Raw genomic sequence first — 19,775 nt, forward strand, 5'->3', positions numbered from 1 at the left:
TGGGATCTGGTCTGGGATTCGGTAATTAAATGAGGGGGATGAGGGGGGCAGAGTAGGGATGATGTGGACAGAGGCGGCAAAGATGCGAACGATCGGGTAAGTGGCGGAGAAGGAGGAGGAGGGAGGAAGAGGAAAACCATGCAAGGGAACAGCGTGTGAGCAGAGTTGAAGGGCAGGTGGTTGTGTGTCAAGAGCAATGGGCAACCCAGTGCTGGTCAATGAGATGTGCTCACTGAAAATTCCTCTTGTTGCCGCACTCTCCTGTTTCCCTGAAGTTGCCACCAGAAATTGCGTGGTGGAATGAGATCTGTTCTGATAAATTCGTTTCAGATTGCTCCCGTTGATTCTCACACTGCTCTGCCTTGGTAAAAACTCGATCGGCTTGTACCTCCGTGAGATCCTCTTGACGTAACCACAGCAGGTGCGACTGAGTCGGCCGAGGATTCATGGATAGACATCAAAGGTTCGTCTACGTCCACGAAATTCCTCAAGTTTATCATGCTGTTATTGCAGGAGGAGACGGTGTGCAGTACATAGTCAAGGAGAAGGGAGACTGCAGCTCGTATGTCGTGCAAGACGACGACATCGTTTTCATCTCCCATGCTGGGTATCTTGTGGACACGAGACAGCAGTTTGACGGGAACGGTGATGCGTTCTTGAAGGTGAAGATCGGACAAGGTCTGTCCATGACCTGACCAACGCTGACGAGAACGACTCTGACGATCGCTCATGAAACTGACTCTGATTCTAGGAAGCATAATCAAAGGGATGGAGACGGGCATTAAGGGGCAGTGTGTAGGAGAGACAAGGTGCAGAGGAGAGTGTTCACTGTGGTGAGATGACAGTGGAACAGGATCGTGAGGATGCCTCCTCACACGGCCTTCGATGATCCCTTGAAGCGCTTCAAGTCTAAGCCGGTTCCCATCGGAAGCACAGGTTCCAACCTGACGGGCATGTTTCATGCCCTGAACGAGTGCAACGTCAGTTGAGTATCATATCACCGTCCACGGAGTCCAACGACCAGGTGCACCTCAGGACTCAGGACAGGACCTTTTCTTGCTCTGATGTTGATGGCAGGAACTCTGCACTACTACTGGGTCATCATGGTGGAACAAGGCGGAGTTCCCGGACTCATCTTTCTCCTCATCGTCCTCCTCGCCTGCTATGGGTGAGCATGTCCTCCTGTCTCCACACTCGTGTGCCTGATCTCTTGCAGCATCTACGACTCGTTCTCGAAATCCTCGCGCAAGACCAAGTCCAAGAGGCGTTGAGCGACGAGCAAGTTTGAGTGAAGATCTTTCGGTGTAAGGTATATGGAATTCTCGCAGCATTTACCGAAAACCTAGATTGTAAGTTGGGAACCTAACTTATTGCAAAAATGTTACAGAAAAAATGCATTTCTCCTTAAAAATGTGATTGAGATTTTAAAAAGGGCTCGACCACTTTGAAGTTTCCATGGAGAAATATGGTTGTGACACTCATTTCGATCTACTATGTACATTCTTCAACAGTTGCATATCAGGGTGGCCTGTACCAAAGGTGTGTGAGGGTTCGGAAAGCACGCCTCACTAAGGAACACACCGTCTGCCCACATGCCCTTGTACCCATCGCCGTTGACTTTGACAAGTTCGCCCTGTCAAACCTCTGAGTTCCCTGTAGATCTTTCCCCTTTCACTTTATTTACCTTGCCGTGCCTCTTCCCGTTTTGCCATTGACCAACGTACTTGTCTCCGTTCTTCCACAGAAACTTACCCTGACCATGTTGTTTCCCGCCCTAAAGGGTATCATGGCCATCAAGAGTGAAGTAGGTTTATCTCACCCTATACTCTCCGACATAGCGATCCCCATTGGCATACAGGAAACTTCCTTTGCCGTGATTGACCTGTACAATGTTGGAACAGTCAAGATATTGCTGTGGGACAATTAAAACCATTACCCCATGGAACCATTCGCCTTCGTACTGTCTGCCGTCTGCATAAATCAACTTTCCTTTGCCATGATATTTTCCATCTTTCCATTCGCCCTGGGAGAAACCAAAACAAATGAGAAAGCAAGCTCCCCCTGCTTATCTTGGTCAACCTCGTATTTGTTGCCGCTGGGAAAGGTTTTCACAGCAAAACCGTCTGACGACTACAAGATGTCAGACATTTGAACGATTCAGTATCAACTACTCACTTGGCAATCTTCTCGCCTTGGATTAGGATTTTCTTTCCACCTCCCAGTCAAAGGATCGAAAACTCTACCCCTGCCATCATCACTGGTCAGCATCTGTAGAAGAATTGCAGGATTCTGATTACTTCAAAGAATTCGATCTGGCAAGAGCTGCCTGGTAGCTGTCATCGTCTGATTGCTTTTTAATCTGATCATAGATGTTTTTGCTCGAAGAATTTTGATTTGGCTGTGAATTTCGTCACCAAGTAAACACAATCGAGTATGCATTACCTTGGACGAATTTGATGATGTCGAGCCCTGCAGACGACCATCATGAGGCATCGCATGGAGGAAACATTACCGACGCTTTGCTGCTCTCAGTTCCCATTGTTGAACGAGGTTGCCGCGCTTAGGGGAGTCACAAGCTTGCAGTTTCGTCCACAGGAAAAGAGGAGTAAACAAACAATTAATGTGGGTGGACCTGATCGCTTTGTTTGAGCCAAGTACTCAACCGAAGTATTGGGAGATGAAAGACTTTGTTGTCGTCAAATCAATGTGCGCTTCTGGCCTCGTATTGTGTATATCTCTACTCGCCTTTCCTTCTCTCCCGCTACAGGCTCATTGAGACTCTTGTGTGCGGTACCCTTGTTGTGCCGCTTTTTACGTGGATAGAGAGGACCTATCAGTATGTTATATATAAAACCCACAGGCATTGTAAAAATGAACGTCAAAATCCATAAATGTTCTTCCAAAGTGCTACAGCGAAATCAAAAAATTATGCGAAAGGTCTATAATTGCATCATAAGGAGAGTCGCATGCTTTGTTGCTCCTATTTCAACCACAGGACCCTCCAAAAAAGGAAGCAAGATGATTCCGTTCCGAGTGACAGCCTACTGAGTAGTGACTTTGCTTCAGGTTAAGAGTCTCTCGGCCCTAATTGTCTGCTGGTATCGCTATCTTTGAGTAGGCAGAAGGTAGAATCTAGGCTAGGCCTTTGAAGGCTTCACTTCCAAGTGGAGTCATAGTTTCGTTTTTCAGTGGGCGTCAAGTTCCGAACTGAATTTCAAAAACCAGTTGAGATGCCTACCAGTCAGTTTCGACTCTGAGGCCAACAGTACCGCTCCGATGCCCTGCCGCAGTGCTGCTCTACTAGTGACTACAGCATGTGTCTGTCCTCACCGACGCCTATGACAGCTGCTGTCAAAGTTTGCCCCTGACCCAGCGCTTGGCTAGACCCCTGCAAAGTGGTAAAAATGACCCCTACTAAAAATCACTGCCTCCAGGCAGGCTACACCAGATCGACTACCGTACGGTCGCAGTGCTGCAGTGCCACGTGCAGGCCCGCCGGGCCCCGGGTCCGGTCGGTCGGTCGGAGGTCGCAGTGCCGGGCCGCGACGGTCCGACAAGCCTGCACGCTTTAGTCACTTCTTTACTCAAAAGTAATAGCCTGTTCCGGCGACAAAGTTTATTGACTCATATTATACTATAATATGATGGCGAGGAGTCTGTCAGGCCGCACGGTTCAATCCTCTATGGGTCAAAAGGAATCATGACGCTCTTGACCTCCAAATAGTTTTCCAGAGCATAAGGTCCTTTCTCGCGTCCAATTCCGCTCTATCAAAACAGGCAAGTGAGGATAATGTAGAGATTTTAAAGACTGTCAGATCAGCGACACACCTCCTTGTATCCTCCGAAAGGAACAGCAGCATCAAAGTTATTGAAGCAGTTGAACCAAACAGTTCCTGCTCGAAGAGCTCTTGCAATCTTCAAGCCGACCTGGACGTTCTTGGTGCACACACCAGCTGCCAGGCCGAAGGAGGTGTTGTTAGCGCGGTCAATCACCTCTTCAACAGTTTTGAATTTCATCAAAGACATCACTGGACCGAAGATTTCCTCCTTGGCGATCACCATATTGTCTTGGACATCGGCAAATACAGTGGGCTGAATGAAGTATCCTTTGTCTCCAAACCTTTCTCCTCCTGTCGTGAGTCGGGCCCCTTCCTTCTTTCCCTTCTCGATGTAGCCCATGACTCGATCGAATTGTATCTTGTCCACCTGTGGCCCTTGCATGGTTGCAGGGTTATTTGGATCGCCAAGAACCCTAGCCTTGGACTGCTGAGTCGCCAACTCGACAAACTTGTCATAGATGCTCTCCTACGTCGATGCGTCATGAAAGTTGCATGGCTTCATCGAATGAACAACTAAACCTGCACAAAGATGCGAGAGCTTGCACAGCACGTTTGGCCTTGGTTGAGAAAAAGTCCAAGCTGAGAGAAAATCATGCATGGTATCTTCATCATATTCAACCTTCAAGGACTTACCTGAGCAAGACCCAAAGCTTGCTCCAAATCAGCATCCTCCAGAATGATGAGAGGAGACTTTCCTCCTAGCTCGAGGCTCACATTCTTCATGTTGCTCTCTGCTGCATACTTCTGTATCAGACGTCCAGTCATTGACGAGCCAGTGAAAGCAATCTTCATCAAGTCCATGTGACTGGCAATTGCTTTTCCGGTCGGATCTCCAAAGCCAGACACAATATTGACAACTCCTTTCGGAAAGCCCGCCTGTTGGATAAGCCCTGCACAGTACAAGGCGGAAAGCGGAGTTTTCTCAGAGCTCTTGAGAACAACAGTGCATCCAGCAGCTAAAGCAGGGCAAAGCTTCCAAGCAAGCATGAGCACTGGGAAACTACAGCAAGCCGCTCAGCATGTATCATCTCACAATCAAAACTACAAAACTCACTTCCAGGGAATGATCTGTCCAACTGGTCCGATCGGCTCATGCCATGTGTAAGCGAAAAAGTTGCCCTCTACTGGCAGCGTTTTGCCTTCGATCTTGTCGGCCCATCCTGCAAAGTAACGGAAATGCTGGATTGCTAGGGAAAGATCGCCGTGACTTGATGAGACGGGTTTGCCGTTGTTCAGTGACTCCAACACTGCAAGCTCCTCTTTGTTCTGCTCCATGAGGTCTGCGAGTTTCAAGAGCAGGTCCCTCCTCTTGGTGCCGTCCATCTCTCGCCATGGCGATCCTCGTTCAAAGGCTTTGTTTGCAGCGATCACGGCACGATCCACGTCCTCTGGAAGCGCTTCTTGCACTTCGCAAATGACCTCCTCAGTTGCAGGGTTGATGGTCTTGAAAGTTTTGCCGGAGATGGAGTTGACAAACTCTCCATCGATGAAAAGTCTTGTCTCGTATTTAGACATGCTGCCTTTAGGTCGATCTGTCGAAGATGACAAGTGAGGAAAAATCCAGAAAAAAGAATCAAAAATCAAATACAAGACACAAATGGATGAAGATTACATGAACGGCATGACACAAGTTATAGCCTGAAACTAAGCACTCATGAGATATTCCACAGACTCAACATCAAAAGAAGGAGGAGCCAAGCGCAAGGAAGGACATGGCGGAATAGAGGGAAGAGCGGACACAGCGGAACCCAAGAACGGGGGAGAGGTATTGGTCATTCAAGAAGGCGACTGGACGGTCGTATCTCAACATGTTAGGGGTAGGGTGAACTCTCGATACTAGCACCGGTACTTCTCCAGGTGTCTATGGGGGTGATCATTGTCCCGAGTCCACGGTTGCCAGGGTCACGGTACGGTGGGGTGGCTGTTGAACTAAGGCGTGTCACTCTGGAGCCTGAGCGAGGGTCACAAGGCACCGTCGGGCAGTCACCGGGCAGCGGGACCGGTGCGGGAAAGAAAGAATGCCTCTGAAAAGGACCGGTAGTCTTCGATCCGCCTGGTCGCATTTTGCACACCTTCACGGTCACCGGGTGGCACTAGTGTACGCCCCATACAACGGCCCGCCGGAGTCCGACTGCAACCGGGCGGCCGCTAGCGGCGGCGACTCAGTCACTGTCACGTGACTCGCGGCGGGAGGCGGGGCCGGGCCCGCCCGGCGCGCGCGCCGCCCGGCCGGTGCCGGCTGGGCCCGCGCCTGCGGCCGCGCACTGCAGTCACAGAAGACAGCGTGGTTCAAGTTCTCAGCGGGTTTCTCTTCTGACCGCCTAGTCTGGGCCCGCAAGTTTCTGGCAGAGAGTTCAGGCTCTAGAGTCACCGTCCGGCCGCCCGGCAAAGCCTTGAAGTTCGGACTCCGGGAGGCTGGCCGGGCCGGGCGGACGGCGAGCCTGTCACGTGAACTTCGGTATGAGGGGGATGAAGCAGCCAGCGTTACGTAGAGACAGCACGTGCGGTGAAGGATCTCAATGCGCTGCACACTAAATACGCGATGAGAGGTAAGGCAGAGGAGGTGTGATGCTGAGAATGCTCTCTGATTCGGTAATGAAAACATCTTACGACCTACATTATCTCTTTCATACGCTTTGCGATGATGATTTCGTTGACTTCCCTTTGAACCGAACTCAATAGTCATGTGTGGGAGTTGTTGGGATAATTTCACGAGACTGATGAAAGCTCGTTGCAGGAACAGAAAATAATTTCAGTTGAAACACTCAATCAGAGGGCCTTTGGTTAACTCCTTCATTCGCGAAGAATGGAAGTGAGCTGCTATTTCAAGAAGCGATTGACGCGGTTTTTGAACATTTAATTGAAAAATTCTTGGACGGTCTTATCTAGCTTCAAATATGTATATTGTACAGTAAAAATGTAAACTACGTCGAGTTGTCAAATAACAAAGAACCCATTCTTGCACATTCAGTGGATTCAGGAATGTCCGGCTGTCATTTCCCCTTCTTTCCCCTAGATCTGCGGATGGCCTCAGCATCGAGCTCCTCCCATATTCTACCCTGGTAGCGAGTCCGTGAGAAGGCCAGTGCTGCCGTGTTCAACTCGATCGCATTGAACGACCTCACTTGTCTCTTGAGAATCTCTTGCTCGAAGATGGTGAGTTGAATATGCTTCATGACGTCAGTTATCCCGAGAGCCCATAGCAAGGAGATCAATGAGTGATTGGTCAGCTTCTGCAGAAAGCCAGCATCGAGGAGGCACGCTATATCCTGAAAAAGCCGTTCGTCCCTTAGCCCAAGTTTGCAACAGGACCAGGCAAAACTGGAAAGTTGATGGCTTGGGATGTTGTGCACTCCCCTTCTCTCTATCTCTTGGCTGATTCCTTTCATGGTATCCACGAAGTACTCATCCCTTCCCTTAAGTATGTGCGCATAGGCCCAGGCGATGTTGACCAAGGAGAGAGTTGAAAAAGTGCTGATGTCCTGAGAGCGAAGGCACTCATTCACAGGAAACAAGATCAACTTCTCCATGGGGAACGAAACAGCGAAAGACCAGACGAGCAGAGACAAGTCCTTGGACCTGAATCCCTTCAAGGGATTGGAGAGTACCCAAGTGCGAATCAACATCATCAGCTGTAGCTCGGCAATATCCTCCTTGTGCTGACCAAAACTCTCATCCAAAGGATCCAAGGACGAGTGAGAATACCGCGAATTCTGCGAAAGTTGTTTGGTCCCCGTATTTGGAACCTGACGTACACGCAACCTGTTTGCCAAGACCCACGAAAAACTTGTGATCTGATCTTCAGTGAGTTGCTGTAAGCCTATCTGCTGCAGCCATGGAACGAGTGCTTCGAAAAGTTCGTAGCCGACATTAGAATTCGAATATCCATGGATAAGGAGGCAGACATCTTTGACCTTGAAACTTGATAATCCCACCTTCATGACCTGATGAGATTTGAGTAAGATCAATACACGGATGTATAGAAAACTTACATGATCAGAAAACATTTGCAAGATGTCGTCATTGATCTCATTGCACTTTGCCAGAGCCCATACAATGTTTGAAATTGACTATTGGCTGAATATTATGATCGCACAAACACAAAGAGAAAAATGCACCTGAGGAGAATATCTTGACAACTGAGATGAAGGATGCAACAGGCCCTTTTTTGCTTTGTCAAACAAATTGCTGCAGGAACACGAGAGTCTTTTCCAAGATTTGGCTATCGCCCAGAGCACAATAGATAATTCCTAAGTTAATTGTCATAGACCACCTTCAAACAGGACAAATTGAGACGGAGAATTCGAACCTGAGGATTTTTGAAAGAAGAATGCCTTGACCAATCTTCCAATAAATTACAAACTGAATCATCCAAACCACCTTGAATGATGACCATCGCCCATACGAGATTCGAAATCTACAATAAATGAGATTTTAGCTGCCATAGTCCGCAAATCAGTACACCTCTTGACTCTTGAAGTTCTCTAATCCCCTAGCAACCACCTCTTCCCGCACGCTTGAAGCCAGTATTGTATCCTTGTATTGAATCTTCGCAATGGCCCAGAGAAGATTGCTTAGACTTTGAGCTGAGAAATTCTTCAAGCCACACGTAAGGGTCATATTTGAGAGGACTCTGCATTCAAACCGAAAGATCAGAGAGAAGAGAGGACGGGAGAGGAAGAGAGCAAGGGATTGAGGGAGTTTGCAATGACTTATAGTCACCTCATGCAGTCAACATCCTGATAGCCTACATTGCCGAATGACCAGGCAATGTTGGAGATGTCCAGGGGGCTCAAAACCTCTCCTTGAATATTCTGCAGCCGAACGGATACTTGTTGCATCACCTGAATCAGATCAGCTAAAAGTTTCCTTAAGGTAAAATGCACATACCTCCATCTTGACCTTTTTTGGCAACGAACTTTTGGATGCACACCATGCAAGTCTAGACAAAGAGAAAATGAGTCATGGATTGTGAAAGCATTTGAGTATTCCAGATATACCTTGCAACAGCTTCGATGTCTATGTCATCTACCCTCAAGTCCAAAAATCTTTGAAAAACGTGATTTACAATGTCACCATATGGCTTCCCCTCTGTATTCTTTTGTTGACCGAGAAGTTGTTGGGCCCTCGTTCCACACCATGCCAAGGACGTGTAAGATCGAAGATCGAACTTGGAAGGCTCTTCTTCAAGTAATGTTAATAGTGTCCGAACGATTCTTGAAAAACCTTCAAACAGAACCAATGTTCAGTTGCCAATATACCTCAACGTGGCTTTATCAGTGAGTAGATGGACTTGACGGTTGTTCGCTTTGCATGCGCTTAAGATACCCCGCAAGATTGTGATGTAGTTGATGACAGAAATATTACCTCCACTCTGAACGCAGTCAGATCACGCACACCAAACGACCTTATTGAATTCCTCCCTCACCTCCTCGTCCTCCTCAACGAAAGCACGGAGTATCCTCTGAGAACAAGACATTCAAGACGTCAGTCAAGCTCACATAATACAGAGCTTCTCAAGTACATGAGGGTCATTGAGCTTCACCAGGAAGGCATTGAACTTCTTGGACCGAACCTCTGGATCTTCGCCCACATTATTTTCCGTTTCTTTGCCATCGGGGATACAAAAGACAACAGAACGTGCGATGCGGTGCTTGAGGAAGATGCTTGGACATGTGAAGAGAGAAGCTCGGCAAGGAGGACATGTAGGACATCCCAGTTGGAAGGAGCTTCCCTGCTGCACCATGGCGCTCTTTAGCATGACCAGGAATAAAAGCCACCTCCCCGCCATTGCGCCTGCTCGAATGCCTCTATGTAGACTCGCAGTTGACTGAAAATTATACTTTGATCCCCCCCTTCTCCGGCATGGTAGGTCGGGCGTTCTTGGCTGGGGCAGCAGCGATCGTAGTGGGCTACCATGGGCTCAGCTGCGCCCTTCAGGCTGTCTACTACCTGCGAAGAAGATGTTCGCCGCAAGAATGGAAGATCCAACCCCAACGCTTCGTCCGTCTCCAGTCTCCAGCGTGCTGGTCCCCGTTTTTAGGACGGTGGTTCGGAAGGAGAGAGGGAAAGGAGGAGTACCACGACTTTGTTTGCGCGATGAACGTGATCACAGCCGGGTGTTCTGCAGGGTTTGTTGTGCGCAGCATTGTGCGCGGGAGCACGCGTCTCCTGTTCGATTGGAAAGCTGCGGGCCGCCTTCCTGGGGTTGTAGGAACCTTTTGCTTGGCGGTGGGATGGCAGTCAGTTCTAGAGTACTACTGGCACAGGTTGATGCACCTTCCTTTCTTCTACAAGCACTTCCACAAGGTGAGCTGGCTCAAAGGCGCCGAGAACCTCTCTCTTGTCAGTTGCTCCCTCCTGACATGCTTTTATCAGATGCATCATAGCTACAAGTCGCCACAGCCGTTCGATGACATGTACATCCACCCTGTTGAAGCCGTCGGCTACTATTGCATTCTTTACTCTCCCCCCTTCGTCTTTCCTTTGCATGTCTACGGTTTTGTGCTCTACATGGCCATCATGGGGGTCTGTGGAATCTTGGACCATAGTGGAATCAAGTGGGGTTTCCTTGGGATTTACAACACTGAAGATCATGACAAGGTCAGTGGAATATGACCTGTGCTCCACATTCTGAACTGGATTGACCTGTTCGCAGCATCACGAGCATTTTGATTGTAACTTTGCGTTTCCTTTCGTGTGGATGGATATTCTTCATGGAACCTTTGCGGGTGATCATATGGGAATTCATTACCCCTTGTCTTCGGCGAAGCTCGGTATGAAGTGATTTATTGCAAGCACTTGCTCTTAGTATGTCTCAGGTGTCAGGAGGAAGAATCTTAAATCATGATACCACACTGTGGAACTCAATCTTTGTTTTCGCCCTTGTCTTCATAAATGTTTAATTACCCGTGGGCCGGTGATATTCATCTTCAAACAAGGAGGTCATGCCAAACAGGATGGCAAAACTGATTGCTGAACAATCACAGAGCTCAATCAGCACACGAGTTGACATGGGTGACATCGATGCAGAGTCGTGAGGAGAGTCTGAGTGGCGACAAGGAGAGGGGGAAGAGAAGGAGAAGGAGAAGGAGAAGGAAGCGACGGAGGAGGAGGAGGAGGAGGAGGAGGAGGAGGAGGAGGAGGAGGAGGAGGAGGAGAAACGAGCAGAGGAGGAGCGGGAGGACGTTCGTCACTCAAGCAAAGCGACGAGACTGTCGCCAAAAGTCCTCATGTTGAGGGTTTTATTTGACCTTGGGGTAGGGGGTCCTTCCAGGATATATCTGGGGTAGGGGTGTGTGTAGGTTAGTCGGCGCAACCATGGCACTCACAGGAAGGTGAGGACAAGAGGGACAAGGTGGAGGGAGAAGGATGTTTCAGGTCGTTGTGATGACGATGACGATGATGATGATGATGACATTGATGATGGATATGGTCGTGTTAATGAAGACGAGAGATGGTGTAGACAACAGTTGACGATGACCAAGATCCAGCAACGCTTTGATCTGGTGTCAGTGCAGTGAAGACGCGATAAAGAAGATGACCAGATTGCGTGTGAGAATGAGAGGGGGTCAGAAGAGATCAGAATAGGGTGATGATAAGGGCAAACGGATGGTACGATGAGAGCAAGGTCGGTTAGTAGGTTTCACAAGAATACGAAGATCAGAAGCCTTGCAGACTGCTTCGTATTTAGCTTGTTCAAATCCAATGGCAGGGCTGCGGTCATCACAGGAGGCTCATCTGGAATTGGATTGGCCATCGCAAACATGTTGAAGAGGTGAGAGAAATGCAGCAAACTTGTCAGATTCACAACTACATTCAGGGAGGGTGCCAAAGTAATCATCGGCGATGTTCAGAAGCCTCCAAGCACCGATGATTGTATGCAGGACCAACCAATCGAGGAAATTTTCTGATCTCTTCAACAAACAGCGATCATGTACTGCCCCTGTGACGTCACCAAGTTCAAAGATCTAGAGGCAAACGGCCAGTGTTCTTCTCACCAACCCCTCTAACCAAAAACTGCCTTCAATAGAACTTGCTTCACCAGTCTTGCAAACCATATGGACATGTGTCGGTGAGAGTCGTTTCGCTTCATGGCAGTGATTAAGTCTGAATGAACATGTCAGATATGGGTCAACAATGCGGGAATCCAGAGTGAGACGAGACATCGTCCTTTCAGCAACAAGGTTTGGTTGTAGGCTGTATAGAGATTGATTGATTGACGTGCTCTGATCAAAGGCGATGATGGATACCGTGCGCGAGAATGTGCAGAAGATCCTATCGATCAACCTTCAAGCGGTGAGGAGGTTTAGGGGCTAATGGATCTGAGTGACAGCTCGCAGGTAATCGAAGGGTCAAAGCTTGCTGTATGCATTTGTCTCCTTGAAATCCCACAAGTTCTTAGTCTTTCTGGTGCAGATCCGCCACATGAAGGATCATGGACATGGTGTTTGAGAATGAGCATCTTTGAGAGAAGGTTTGACGATGACGATCAGGGGGTTCTGTGATCAACATGTCTTCACTTTCGGCATTTATTCCTCTCTCAAACGCTCCGGTTTACTCTGCAACGAAGGTCCTGCGTGAAGGTGTTGACTGCAATCGATCTGAGATGTTCTGTGTTGTTCAGGCGGGAGTGAATCAATTCACAAGGTGATTTAGAGCACGAGCAAGAGCGATCCATGTTGAGTTGTTGCGTCAGAGCCGCTGGCTTGCATCTCGGCCCTGAGAATCCTATCAAAGTGAAGGAGACTATTGGATGACGCAGATGAATTGACTTGGTTGCCAGGTGCATGCCATCTGTCCAGGATTCGTCGACACTCCTCTCATCTCAGACATGCGGCAAAGTAGGCGATGTGCTGTAAAGTGCTGGTGCTGACTTGTGTGTTATCCTCGCAGTGATTGAGCATGAGGTAGGAGAGAAGTGAGTACTCACTATCCCTCTTTCCGTCTCTTATCCACCTGCTGCAGGCTCATCAGCGCGGACGAGATCGCGAGCGCGGCGTTGGAGTTGGTCAGATCTGAGCTCTGACTTGCAAGTGCTGATGGGTCGTTGACAGATCAGCCCCAAAGATCCCAACATGCAAAACGGCTCCATCATGAAGGAAAGATTGTCTTGTCTTTCTTCAATCTAGTCTCGTCTTACCTCCCCTTGCCTCTCCTAGCCTTTCTGTCTCATCTTGTCTTGTCCTTTTGCTGAAGGGAAGTGCAGGTGTACATGAAGGACGGCAAACTCATCAAGGAGGTCTTCGACTTTCCCGGGGCTTTCAGGGGGAAGAAAGTTCTGTTCAAGGACTTGTGAGAGGTTCTCTATCTCCGGCTCCTTTTTGCCTGATGAATCTTAACGCTGTTGCTCAAACATCTCCAAGTATTCCATCGCAATGCTCCCCCACTCCCGCTCCACCTGTTCTTCACAGCCCACCTCTGCTAGTAGTTTGCGGGCCTGGTCCTGCCCCATGCCTGTGTGTCTCATAGCCCATCGCACAGCATCGGAGAAGATGAACAAGATCAAGCCATGCTCCAGCTCGTACGACTCATCCTCTGCCGCGAAGATCTCCTCTTGAACTACCTCCTTCCTCTCCCTCTCGCCATCTCCCTGCACTTCAGCTCCAACCCTCTCACAGTACTGAGGCCAAGTGGCCGTCGCTCTCTCGAACTCCCTGCACGTCACATCAGGAGACATCGACATCTTTCAGTCGCCTCACCGTCTCACTCTCTGCATGTGAGAGACCAGGAGCACCTTCCCGCCCTCTCCTGCGCACCGCAAACAAATCCATCGCATCAGACAGATGGCGGCGACGAGGCGATGGGTCGCGAGGGGATGCCGCCTCCTCTCCTTCAGGCCCACGACGCTGAGATCGACAGAACGAAGCGCGAGGATGCTTGCTTTCTCGTAGATGCTCGGGTCCTTGTCTTGCAAGAGGATCAGCAGGCAAAGCAAACATCTTGACGAGGCATCAGCGAGTGCGGCAGCATTGCATGTCAGAATGCGCGAGTCCCCTAACGCATCCAGACAAGATCTTCGGAGATTTTGAGGTTCTGAGGGATTTATGCCTTGCTCAAGTCTGATGACCCACCTGCAATCATGAAGTTGATCAATACAAGGAAAGTTTTCAGTTTCCAAGTTTGACCTGTCGATCCGCTCATTCATAGAGGGCATTGAAGCCTCTACGTTGGCCTGATGGATCAAAGCAGCAATCCAGTTTGCTGTGACTCGAAGGGCTGCTGATGTTACTTCATGCCTTGAAGACGAAAGGAGCTGGGACGCTTTCGTCTGAGAGGAATTCAAGTTCGACAAAGAAATAGCGGAAGGCGGGAATCTTTCAAGACAGCAAAGAATCCCACGAATGCAATCACTGTTTGTTTCCAATTCTGCAAAGTATCTCAGTTAAAAAAAAAAGCGATCATTGTAACTCACCGATTTTGGACATGAGTAGTTGGTACAGACGCCCGTCATGGAATGATTTTGGAAGAAGTGACTCGATGTGAGATAGAGCAGCTATCTTCACCTGTGATGACAATCAGAAGGTACAAGTAAGAGAGATAATCACCTCGTCAAGGCTGTGAGACAACAATGCCTCGAAAGTCTCAAGATTCAATGGACATCTTTGCAGTTTCATTCGCATCATTCTCAGCAATACCTGTGCGGGACTCAGAAATATTGACAACTGCTGGAAATTTCGTACTGATGTCGCCTGAAACGACATTGATGGTTTCCCCTCAACTTGTTCATACAGTTTATCCGCAAACACCAGTTGCCTCAAGGTTTCTAGTGTTTGGTCTACAAGGCTTTCTTGACTCAAAACAGTTTGTATCTGTTTTTCATACTTGACGAGGATTGCTTCAATTGTTGAGAGAAGGAGCAATCGCACTGGCTTGTCTGCAAGCTCTACAAATGATGCTTCGAGGAGAGAAACAAAGACCGCGCAGGAGTCAGCATCCGACAGTTGTGCACTGCTCGTCAAGATCGTTCTAAGAAACAAAATCTACAGCAGTTTGTCATCCCACTATCTACAAAAGGAACCAAGAACCTGGCCATGAAGGATGTTGTTCGATGCATCATCGTCATTTTGGATCCCTGATGCAAGTTTGGTGATGTCTCTTGATATCTCGACCGCGACATCGCAAAGTTTAGACCTTGTTGACAAAGTCAGTCTCTACATTGCAGGCAACGAGCTGGGACCTTTCGGTCAGAGCGACCGCTGCAAGTGCCGCACTCTCCCTCACTACTTCATACTCGTGCGAGAGAAGTTCGATGGCCAGAAAGCGCATCCTTGAGATGAAGGGCTGCGATGAAATGGATTCTGTCCTCAACTTTGCAAGAAGACAAAGACAAGGAAGGACGCGAGAAATCGCAGCGGCTGTACCCAATAATCAGAGACATCCTTTCGCAGATCTCAAAAGCGCACAGTAAGCACAAAATAAGACAATCATCAGACAGTCTTTCAGTGTCGATTTTCAAGACTACCTTTTCCGGTTTGCTTCTGCTTTGACTCTTCTTCGAGGATCCCTAAAAGTTCTCTCTGAAATTCTGGGAAGAGACGGAAGAAGTGATCGGAGGACTTGTAGTTTTCTTGCTTTCCCAACGATCGCTCGATCGCAGCGCTGAAAGCCTGACCAATTCAAACTCACGATCCCTACAGGCATGATAACATGGCACTGCAATAGATTTTCAAATGCAATGAGATGTAGCGAGAATGCATGGTGATACAAAAGAATGAATCAAATGCCTCAGCGAACTCACGAGATTAGCCGCGTTTCTGATCATCCATTCTTGGCTGGATAGTGCCGTAGCGATAGAGCAAAGAATTTCATCCCCCAGGACATCGAGAGCTTTTGATCCAACCTGACAAGACTCGTCACGAAGGTGAGGACACTTGCGATCTTGACCTTTGCGTGGAGCAGGATCTGTCTGATAACATGCAATGCATGCAATCTCGATGCAACATCGACAGGGTCCTGGTGCTTGTCGATAGGAAGCCCGATGCTCGCAGATGAGAGAAAAGTAGATTTGGTGGAAGTTGAGGTACAAGTTCCATCGTTCTGCATGCAGTTTCAAACTATCAAAAGTGTTCAGAAGCTGATAACCCGAAGGTCTTTGGGATCAACAAGTCTGATGATTTGTGGCAAAAAATCTTTAAGCTGCAATTATGGATAAGAAGGCAATGGGGAAGTTTGCAGGCAACCATCGTGTCTCCTCCTCTTTCGACCGAAAGAATAGCAGTGATTGCATGACTGATTTGTGAGCTTCTCCTGGTGATGGAAAACATTCAATGGAATCTTCAAAATTATCATTGAGTCGACCTTACAGCTGCGACGGAAGGGTCGGGAAGTAGTGCAATCAACTTTGACATCCAATGCGTTAGATAAGATTTGCCTCCCGCACCATCGTTGTCAACAACAAACATGCAGACTTGTCTCAGCGCCTCTGCACTCTTGTGAAATGGTCAGGAAGAAGCACTTCCAAACAAGTTAGGAACCTGCTCCACAAGGCCATTGTGAGAAGTGGCGAAAATGATCAGGAACAGATCCTAGTTTGCAGTCTGCTTAGAATCAATACAAGATGTTATAAACGAGCTTACATCTACAATCTTGTCGAGGAGTTCTTGATCTAGACAATCTTTCTGGAACGAAGATCGCTTGCACAGACTTGACAGCAAGAACGCAGACTCTTTCAAAGTCAACCAACAAGCTCTCTGTGAACATAACTCCAGGTTGGAATTTCTGGAGAAGTCTTGTTGACGATCTTCATCATCCATCAATTCGAATTCGTCCGGCGAGAGATTCTCGTTCATCATGCCAGCACAGACCAACTCGTCGTCTAGCAAACTCTTAGCGGTCTGCACGATCTCATGTGTTGTGTTGAGCAAGAGCTGGTAGATTTGTTTGTTTTCTTTCAAGATCGAATCATAGGAACCAGAGTCCAGGAGAAGACGGGTTGTCAATATGTGACCGTGAATGAACCCTCGCTGTTGAAAGTGACGCATCACTGAGTCTCGTCCGTCGTCGCAACTCTGCACAGACAGCAATGGCCAATGACTTATGGCGTTCACTGTCTTCATGATTTTCGATTCGAATGTCTTGGACATGTTTTGATCGAGGTCTGACTTTAAGGAAGAGCTTTCCTAGGAATGCAGATATCAGACTTGAGCAATATCTACAACATGTTCTTTCACCTCAAGCTGCTTCAGAATGTAAGAAGTCTTGAGAATCAAAGCTCCGCTACTAGCATCTCTTGAATTCAAACTTGTAACAAGCCTACTCCCGATGACTTCAAGTCGCTCGAATTGCCTTTGATTAACAAACTCCTCCTTGTACAGAGGAATCAGTCTGTCAAGAAACGTCAGAGCAATCGAAGGCACCAAATCGATCGCATTTCCTTGAGATGATACACGATGCCTTCTGTCGTATAGAGTCGAACATGTGTAACAAGCACATCGATAGACTTGTCAGCAGATCAGGTGTGAACATACGATCCAAAGTTCTCTTCGTGTTCTCTTCCAAGGCGGCTAGTTGCAACATTCGATCATCGGGTGCGGCAGAGCTCGAGGGCAGCCAAACATCGAGGATGAGCATCATCAACTCAAGCGCGACTGTCGCAGGAAGTCATCGCAAGCATTAGAGCAGAATTAAGAGAATTACAGTCTTTCCTTGCCAGACCAGTTCCTGCCGAAGTTTTGATCCAACCAGGAATCGTTTGAAAGAGCCATCTGAATATGTCTTCGCCCTCTCCTTCGCTCTTCTCGACATGACCTGCTCCTTCATCATACATTGTATTGGAGAAACCTCTTTGATATCTCACTTTTCTTCTGCTGTCTTCGGTATTCTATCCTGCACAGGGGCAGCACTTTTGCGATGATTCCCAAGACCTTCACAAGGCTTGAGAGGCAAGACGGTCATGCTCTCTTCACCTTCCTCCGACTCGCCCGTGACGGATTGTCACACTCAAACAGGATGGCAAGACGGAGACGCGAGACGTCGAGGTCGTTCAGTCTGCGGCTGGGCATCTCAATTCAGCTCACAGCTAAAAACTCCAATGACATCACCGACCGGCTGCTCAACACGGGAAAGAAGATCGACTCCAACGCCTGACATGTTCGGATGAGCACACATGATCGACACATAGGTGAGGAAATGAACACCTGGATTCGGATCTCTGAGCTGGCACATGAGATTGCTCCTTGAATCAGTTCTTGATCTCTCGCTCTTTCCTTGTTCCCCTCCTCCTCCTCCTCCTCCTTGTCCATCTCCAGATATCCAGACGGAGGAAAGTCGACAGCCCGATGCTTCAGGATGGTCAATTTTGCCCAAAGAATTCTCTCATGCATATCCATCTTCGTATCTTCATCAGCATCATTCGAAAGGGATTCGTAGTCCGCAAGAATGCTCTCAAACCCTCTCAGAAGACTTTCTGCAAAGTGGGGGATCTGATGAACAAGTCGTTGCAAGACAAGAGTGGATACGAGTTCACGATGTTTGTAATGAAGTAGCAATCTGACAGTGGGGTGCAGCCACATTTCCGAACATAAATCATGATTTTTAGCAAGATCATCACTCGAACATGACTCCAAAAAGCGTTTTGCTGCAAATGCATGAGACGGTGAATCAGTAAGAGTAAAAGCTTCTTCGATCAATATTTTGAAGTGACTCAAGCTGGGCAGATTCCAAAATTGTCCATCGGATGACAACTTATCAACCAACGCGCTCAGGAGTAAAAACTTACCCTTCTGCAAGGAGTTCATATTCTATTAAATGCCGTCAACGAAAACCAGACAATCGCCTCACTTACCAAACATCTCACCAAGATTGCATCATCGTTCCACAGATCAAATATTCTTGACTTGAATTCTTCATGAAAGAGATCGCTTGCAAGAATGGCATTTCTCATTTTCAGTGTGTCAAGGAAAAACTCTCTGATCTGTCAGGACAGTTAGCGTACGAGTACATCACAAAAGATGCAAATTTGTGGGCAAGAGGATACTCACGCGATATTGCAGTGGACCGGATGAGACTGCATTGCTATACCTCGCCATGATACGGAAGGATTCATACATCACAGAAGAAACATTGACGTCGTGAAATATCTCATACAGAGAACATGCGTCGTCATTCAAGTTGTTTTGGTGAATTGTTGCAGAGAGCGTTCGAACAAAGAGTGACAGTGTCTGAAATAGTTCTCGCACTTCGCTCTCCTGAGAGACTAGATCTGCAAATTTCACAATCCAGTCCCACAAGCGATTGTCTGGACTTTCACTGTCAGAATTGAAAAAGGACACTTCTTCCGAGGCCATGAAAGATTGAAGGAGACAGATAGAACCATAAATGCAACTCTTCTTTCTTATCTCAGGAATTTTAACATTCAATCCTTGAGACTCCAGCGTTCGCGTTGTTTTCAGTGCATCAATTTTTCCACTACATGAATTGCTTAAAAGTTCATAGAATGAATATTTCCAGCTTTCAGCTGCAAGAGGGCAATGGCTCTTAATCAACTTAGTCAGCAGCACTGAAGAAGTCTTCCTCAGTTCTTGGGAGAAATTATCATTCTGCAAGGCATAGTTCGCTTGATGAAAGAGCTTGTCAAACGTGCTTGGCTCAAGGCGACATGATTCGCTGTCGTCGAACTTTGATGCAGCTGTCAAAGAGGAAAGATCAAGCAGACCAATGCAAACCTGCATCTTTTTGTGAATGTCGTCTTGCAAAACTTCTGGCTGTCTGTTGCATGTGACAAGATCCTTTTCAAACATCTCTACCAACCGTGAGAAAATCCAACCCTTGTTCAAAGCAACCGCTTCTTTCAGAAAACTCCTCTGCTTCAATTTCAACAAGTTGCGGAACCCTATTTCGAAGAACCAATCCGTCTCATCGTTGTCTCTGCCCAATTGCAGCAATAAGGAGCAAGCTTGTACGAGGCATACCTCGTCAAACTTTGAAAGCACTTCA

At 47.8% G+C, this 19,775-nt stretch overlaps 7 protein-coding genes across 7 annotated transcripts; 3 read left to right on the forward strand and 4 right to left on the reverse strand.

Annotated features, from left to right (window-relative positions):
• The first annotated feature begins 54 nt into the window (after positions 1-54).
• Positions 55-1,406, forward strand: GUITHDRAFT_150514 (hypothetical protein). The gene is made up of 9 exons (XM_005839988.1): positions 55-96; positions 331-365; positions 419-463; positions 514-678; positions 752-809; positions 854-936; positions 986-1,024; positions 1,078-1,168; positions 1,217-1,406. The coding sequence occupies exons 1-9, from the start codon at positions 83-85 to the stop codon at positions 1,269-1,271; spliced, it is 585 nt and encodes a 194-aa protein (XP_005840045.1). The 5' UTR covers positions 55-82; the 3' UTR covers positions 1,272-1,406.
• Positions 1,407-1,636: 230 nt separating this feature from the next.
• On the reverse strand, positions 1,637-2,023 carry GUITHDRAFT_64732 (hypothetical protein; the record flags this gene model as incomplete). Its single annotated transcript, XM_005839989.1, has 3 exons — positions 1,637-1,774; positions 1,820-1,882; positions 1,937-2,023. Coding segments are annotated over 3 exons (288 nt in total), but the record flags the coding sequence as incomplete, so codon positions are not given.
• A 1,658-nt stretch (positions 2,024-3,681) lies between these two features.
• GUITHDRAFT_64806 (hypothetical protein) lies at positions 3,682-5,354 on the reverse strand (the record flags this gene model as incomplete). The annotated part of the gene is made up of 5 exons (XM_005839990.1): positions 3,682-3,765; positions 3,829-4,305; positions 4,359-4,418; positions 4,473-4,839; positions 4,894-5,354. The coding sequence occupies 5 exons, from the start codon at positions 5,352-5,354 to the stop codon at positions 3,682-3,684; spliced, it is 1,449 nt and encodes a 482-aa protein (XP_005840047.1).
• A 1,478-nt stretch (positions 5,355-6,832) lies between these two features.
• On the reverse strand, positions 6,833-8,735 carry GUITHDRAFT_133446 (hypothetical protein; the record flags this gene model as incomplete). The annotated part of the gene is made up of 7 exons (XM_005839991.1): positions 6,833-7,783; positions 7,832-7,909; positions 7,958-8,027; positions 8,220-8,256; positions 8,343-8,425; positions 8,562-8,683; positions 8,730-8,735. 7 exons carry the CDS (start codon positions 8,733-8,735, stop codon positions 6,833-6,835), a joined length of 1,347 nt encoding a protein of 448 aa, XP_005840048.1.
• Positions 8,736-9,704: 969 nt separating this feature from the next.
• On the forward strand, positions 9,705-10,626 carry GUITHDRAFT_175524 (sterol desaturase; the record flags this gene model as incomplete). Its single annotated transcript, XM_005840069.1, has 3 exons — positions 9,705-10,148; positions 10,218-10,442; positions 10,498-10,626. 3 exons carry the CDS (start codon positions 9,705-9,707, stop codon positions 10,624-10,626), a joined length of 798 nt encoding a protein of 265 aa, XP_005840126.1.
• A 528-nt stretch (positions 10,627-11,154) lies between these two features.
• Positions 11,155-13,188, forward strand: GUITHDRAFT_150515 (hypothetical protein). The gene is made up of 17 exons (XM_005839992.1): positions 11,155-11,176; positions 11,554-11,616; positions 11,662-11,717; positions 11,769-11,815; positions 11,872-11,913; positions 11,966-12,025; positions 12,078-12,137; positions 12,182-12,205; positions 12,258-12,285; positions 12,335-12,411; positions 12,466-12,488; positions 12,538-12,577; positions 12,625-12,682; positions 12,735-12,759; positions 12,807-12,849; positions 12,896-12,940; positions 13,048-13,188. Exons 1-17 carry the CDS (start codon positions 11,160-11,162, stop codon positions 13,135-13,137), a joined length of 798 nt encoding a protein of 265 aa, XP_005840049.1. The 5' UTR covers positions 11,155-11,159; the 3' UTR covers positions 13,138-13,188.
• On the reverse strand, positions 13,177-18,723 carry GUITHDRAFT_133448 (hypothetical protein; the record flags this gene model as incomplete). Its single annotated transcript, XM_005839993.1, has 21 exons — positions 13,177-13,495; positions 13,541-13,912; positions 13,967-14,207; positions 14,254-14,344; positions 14,387-14,476; positions 14,708-14,821; positions 14,867-14,972; positions 15,019-15,196; positions 15,304-15,448; positions 15,580-15,681; positions 15,726-15,878; positions 15,924-15,977; positions 16,145-16,270; positions 16,316-16,366; positions 16,418-16,960; positions 17,012-17,165; positions 17,638-17,666; positions 17,747-17,828; positions 17,886-17,923; positions 17,978-18,262; positions 18,637-18,723. 21 exons carry the CDS (start codon positions 18,721-18,723, stop codon positions 13,177-13,179), a joined length of 3,360 nt encoding a protein of 1,119 aa, XP_005840050.1.
• Positions 18,724-19,775: the final 1,052 nt, after the last annotated feature.

Source organism: Guillardia theta (assembly GCF_000315625.1).
Source record: "Guillardia theta CCMP2712 unplaced genomic scaffold GUITHscaffold_7, whole genome shotgun sequence".
NCBI lineage: Eukaryota > Cryptophyceae > Pyrenomonadales > Geminigeraceae > Guillardia > Guillardia theta.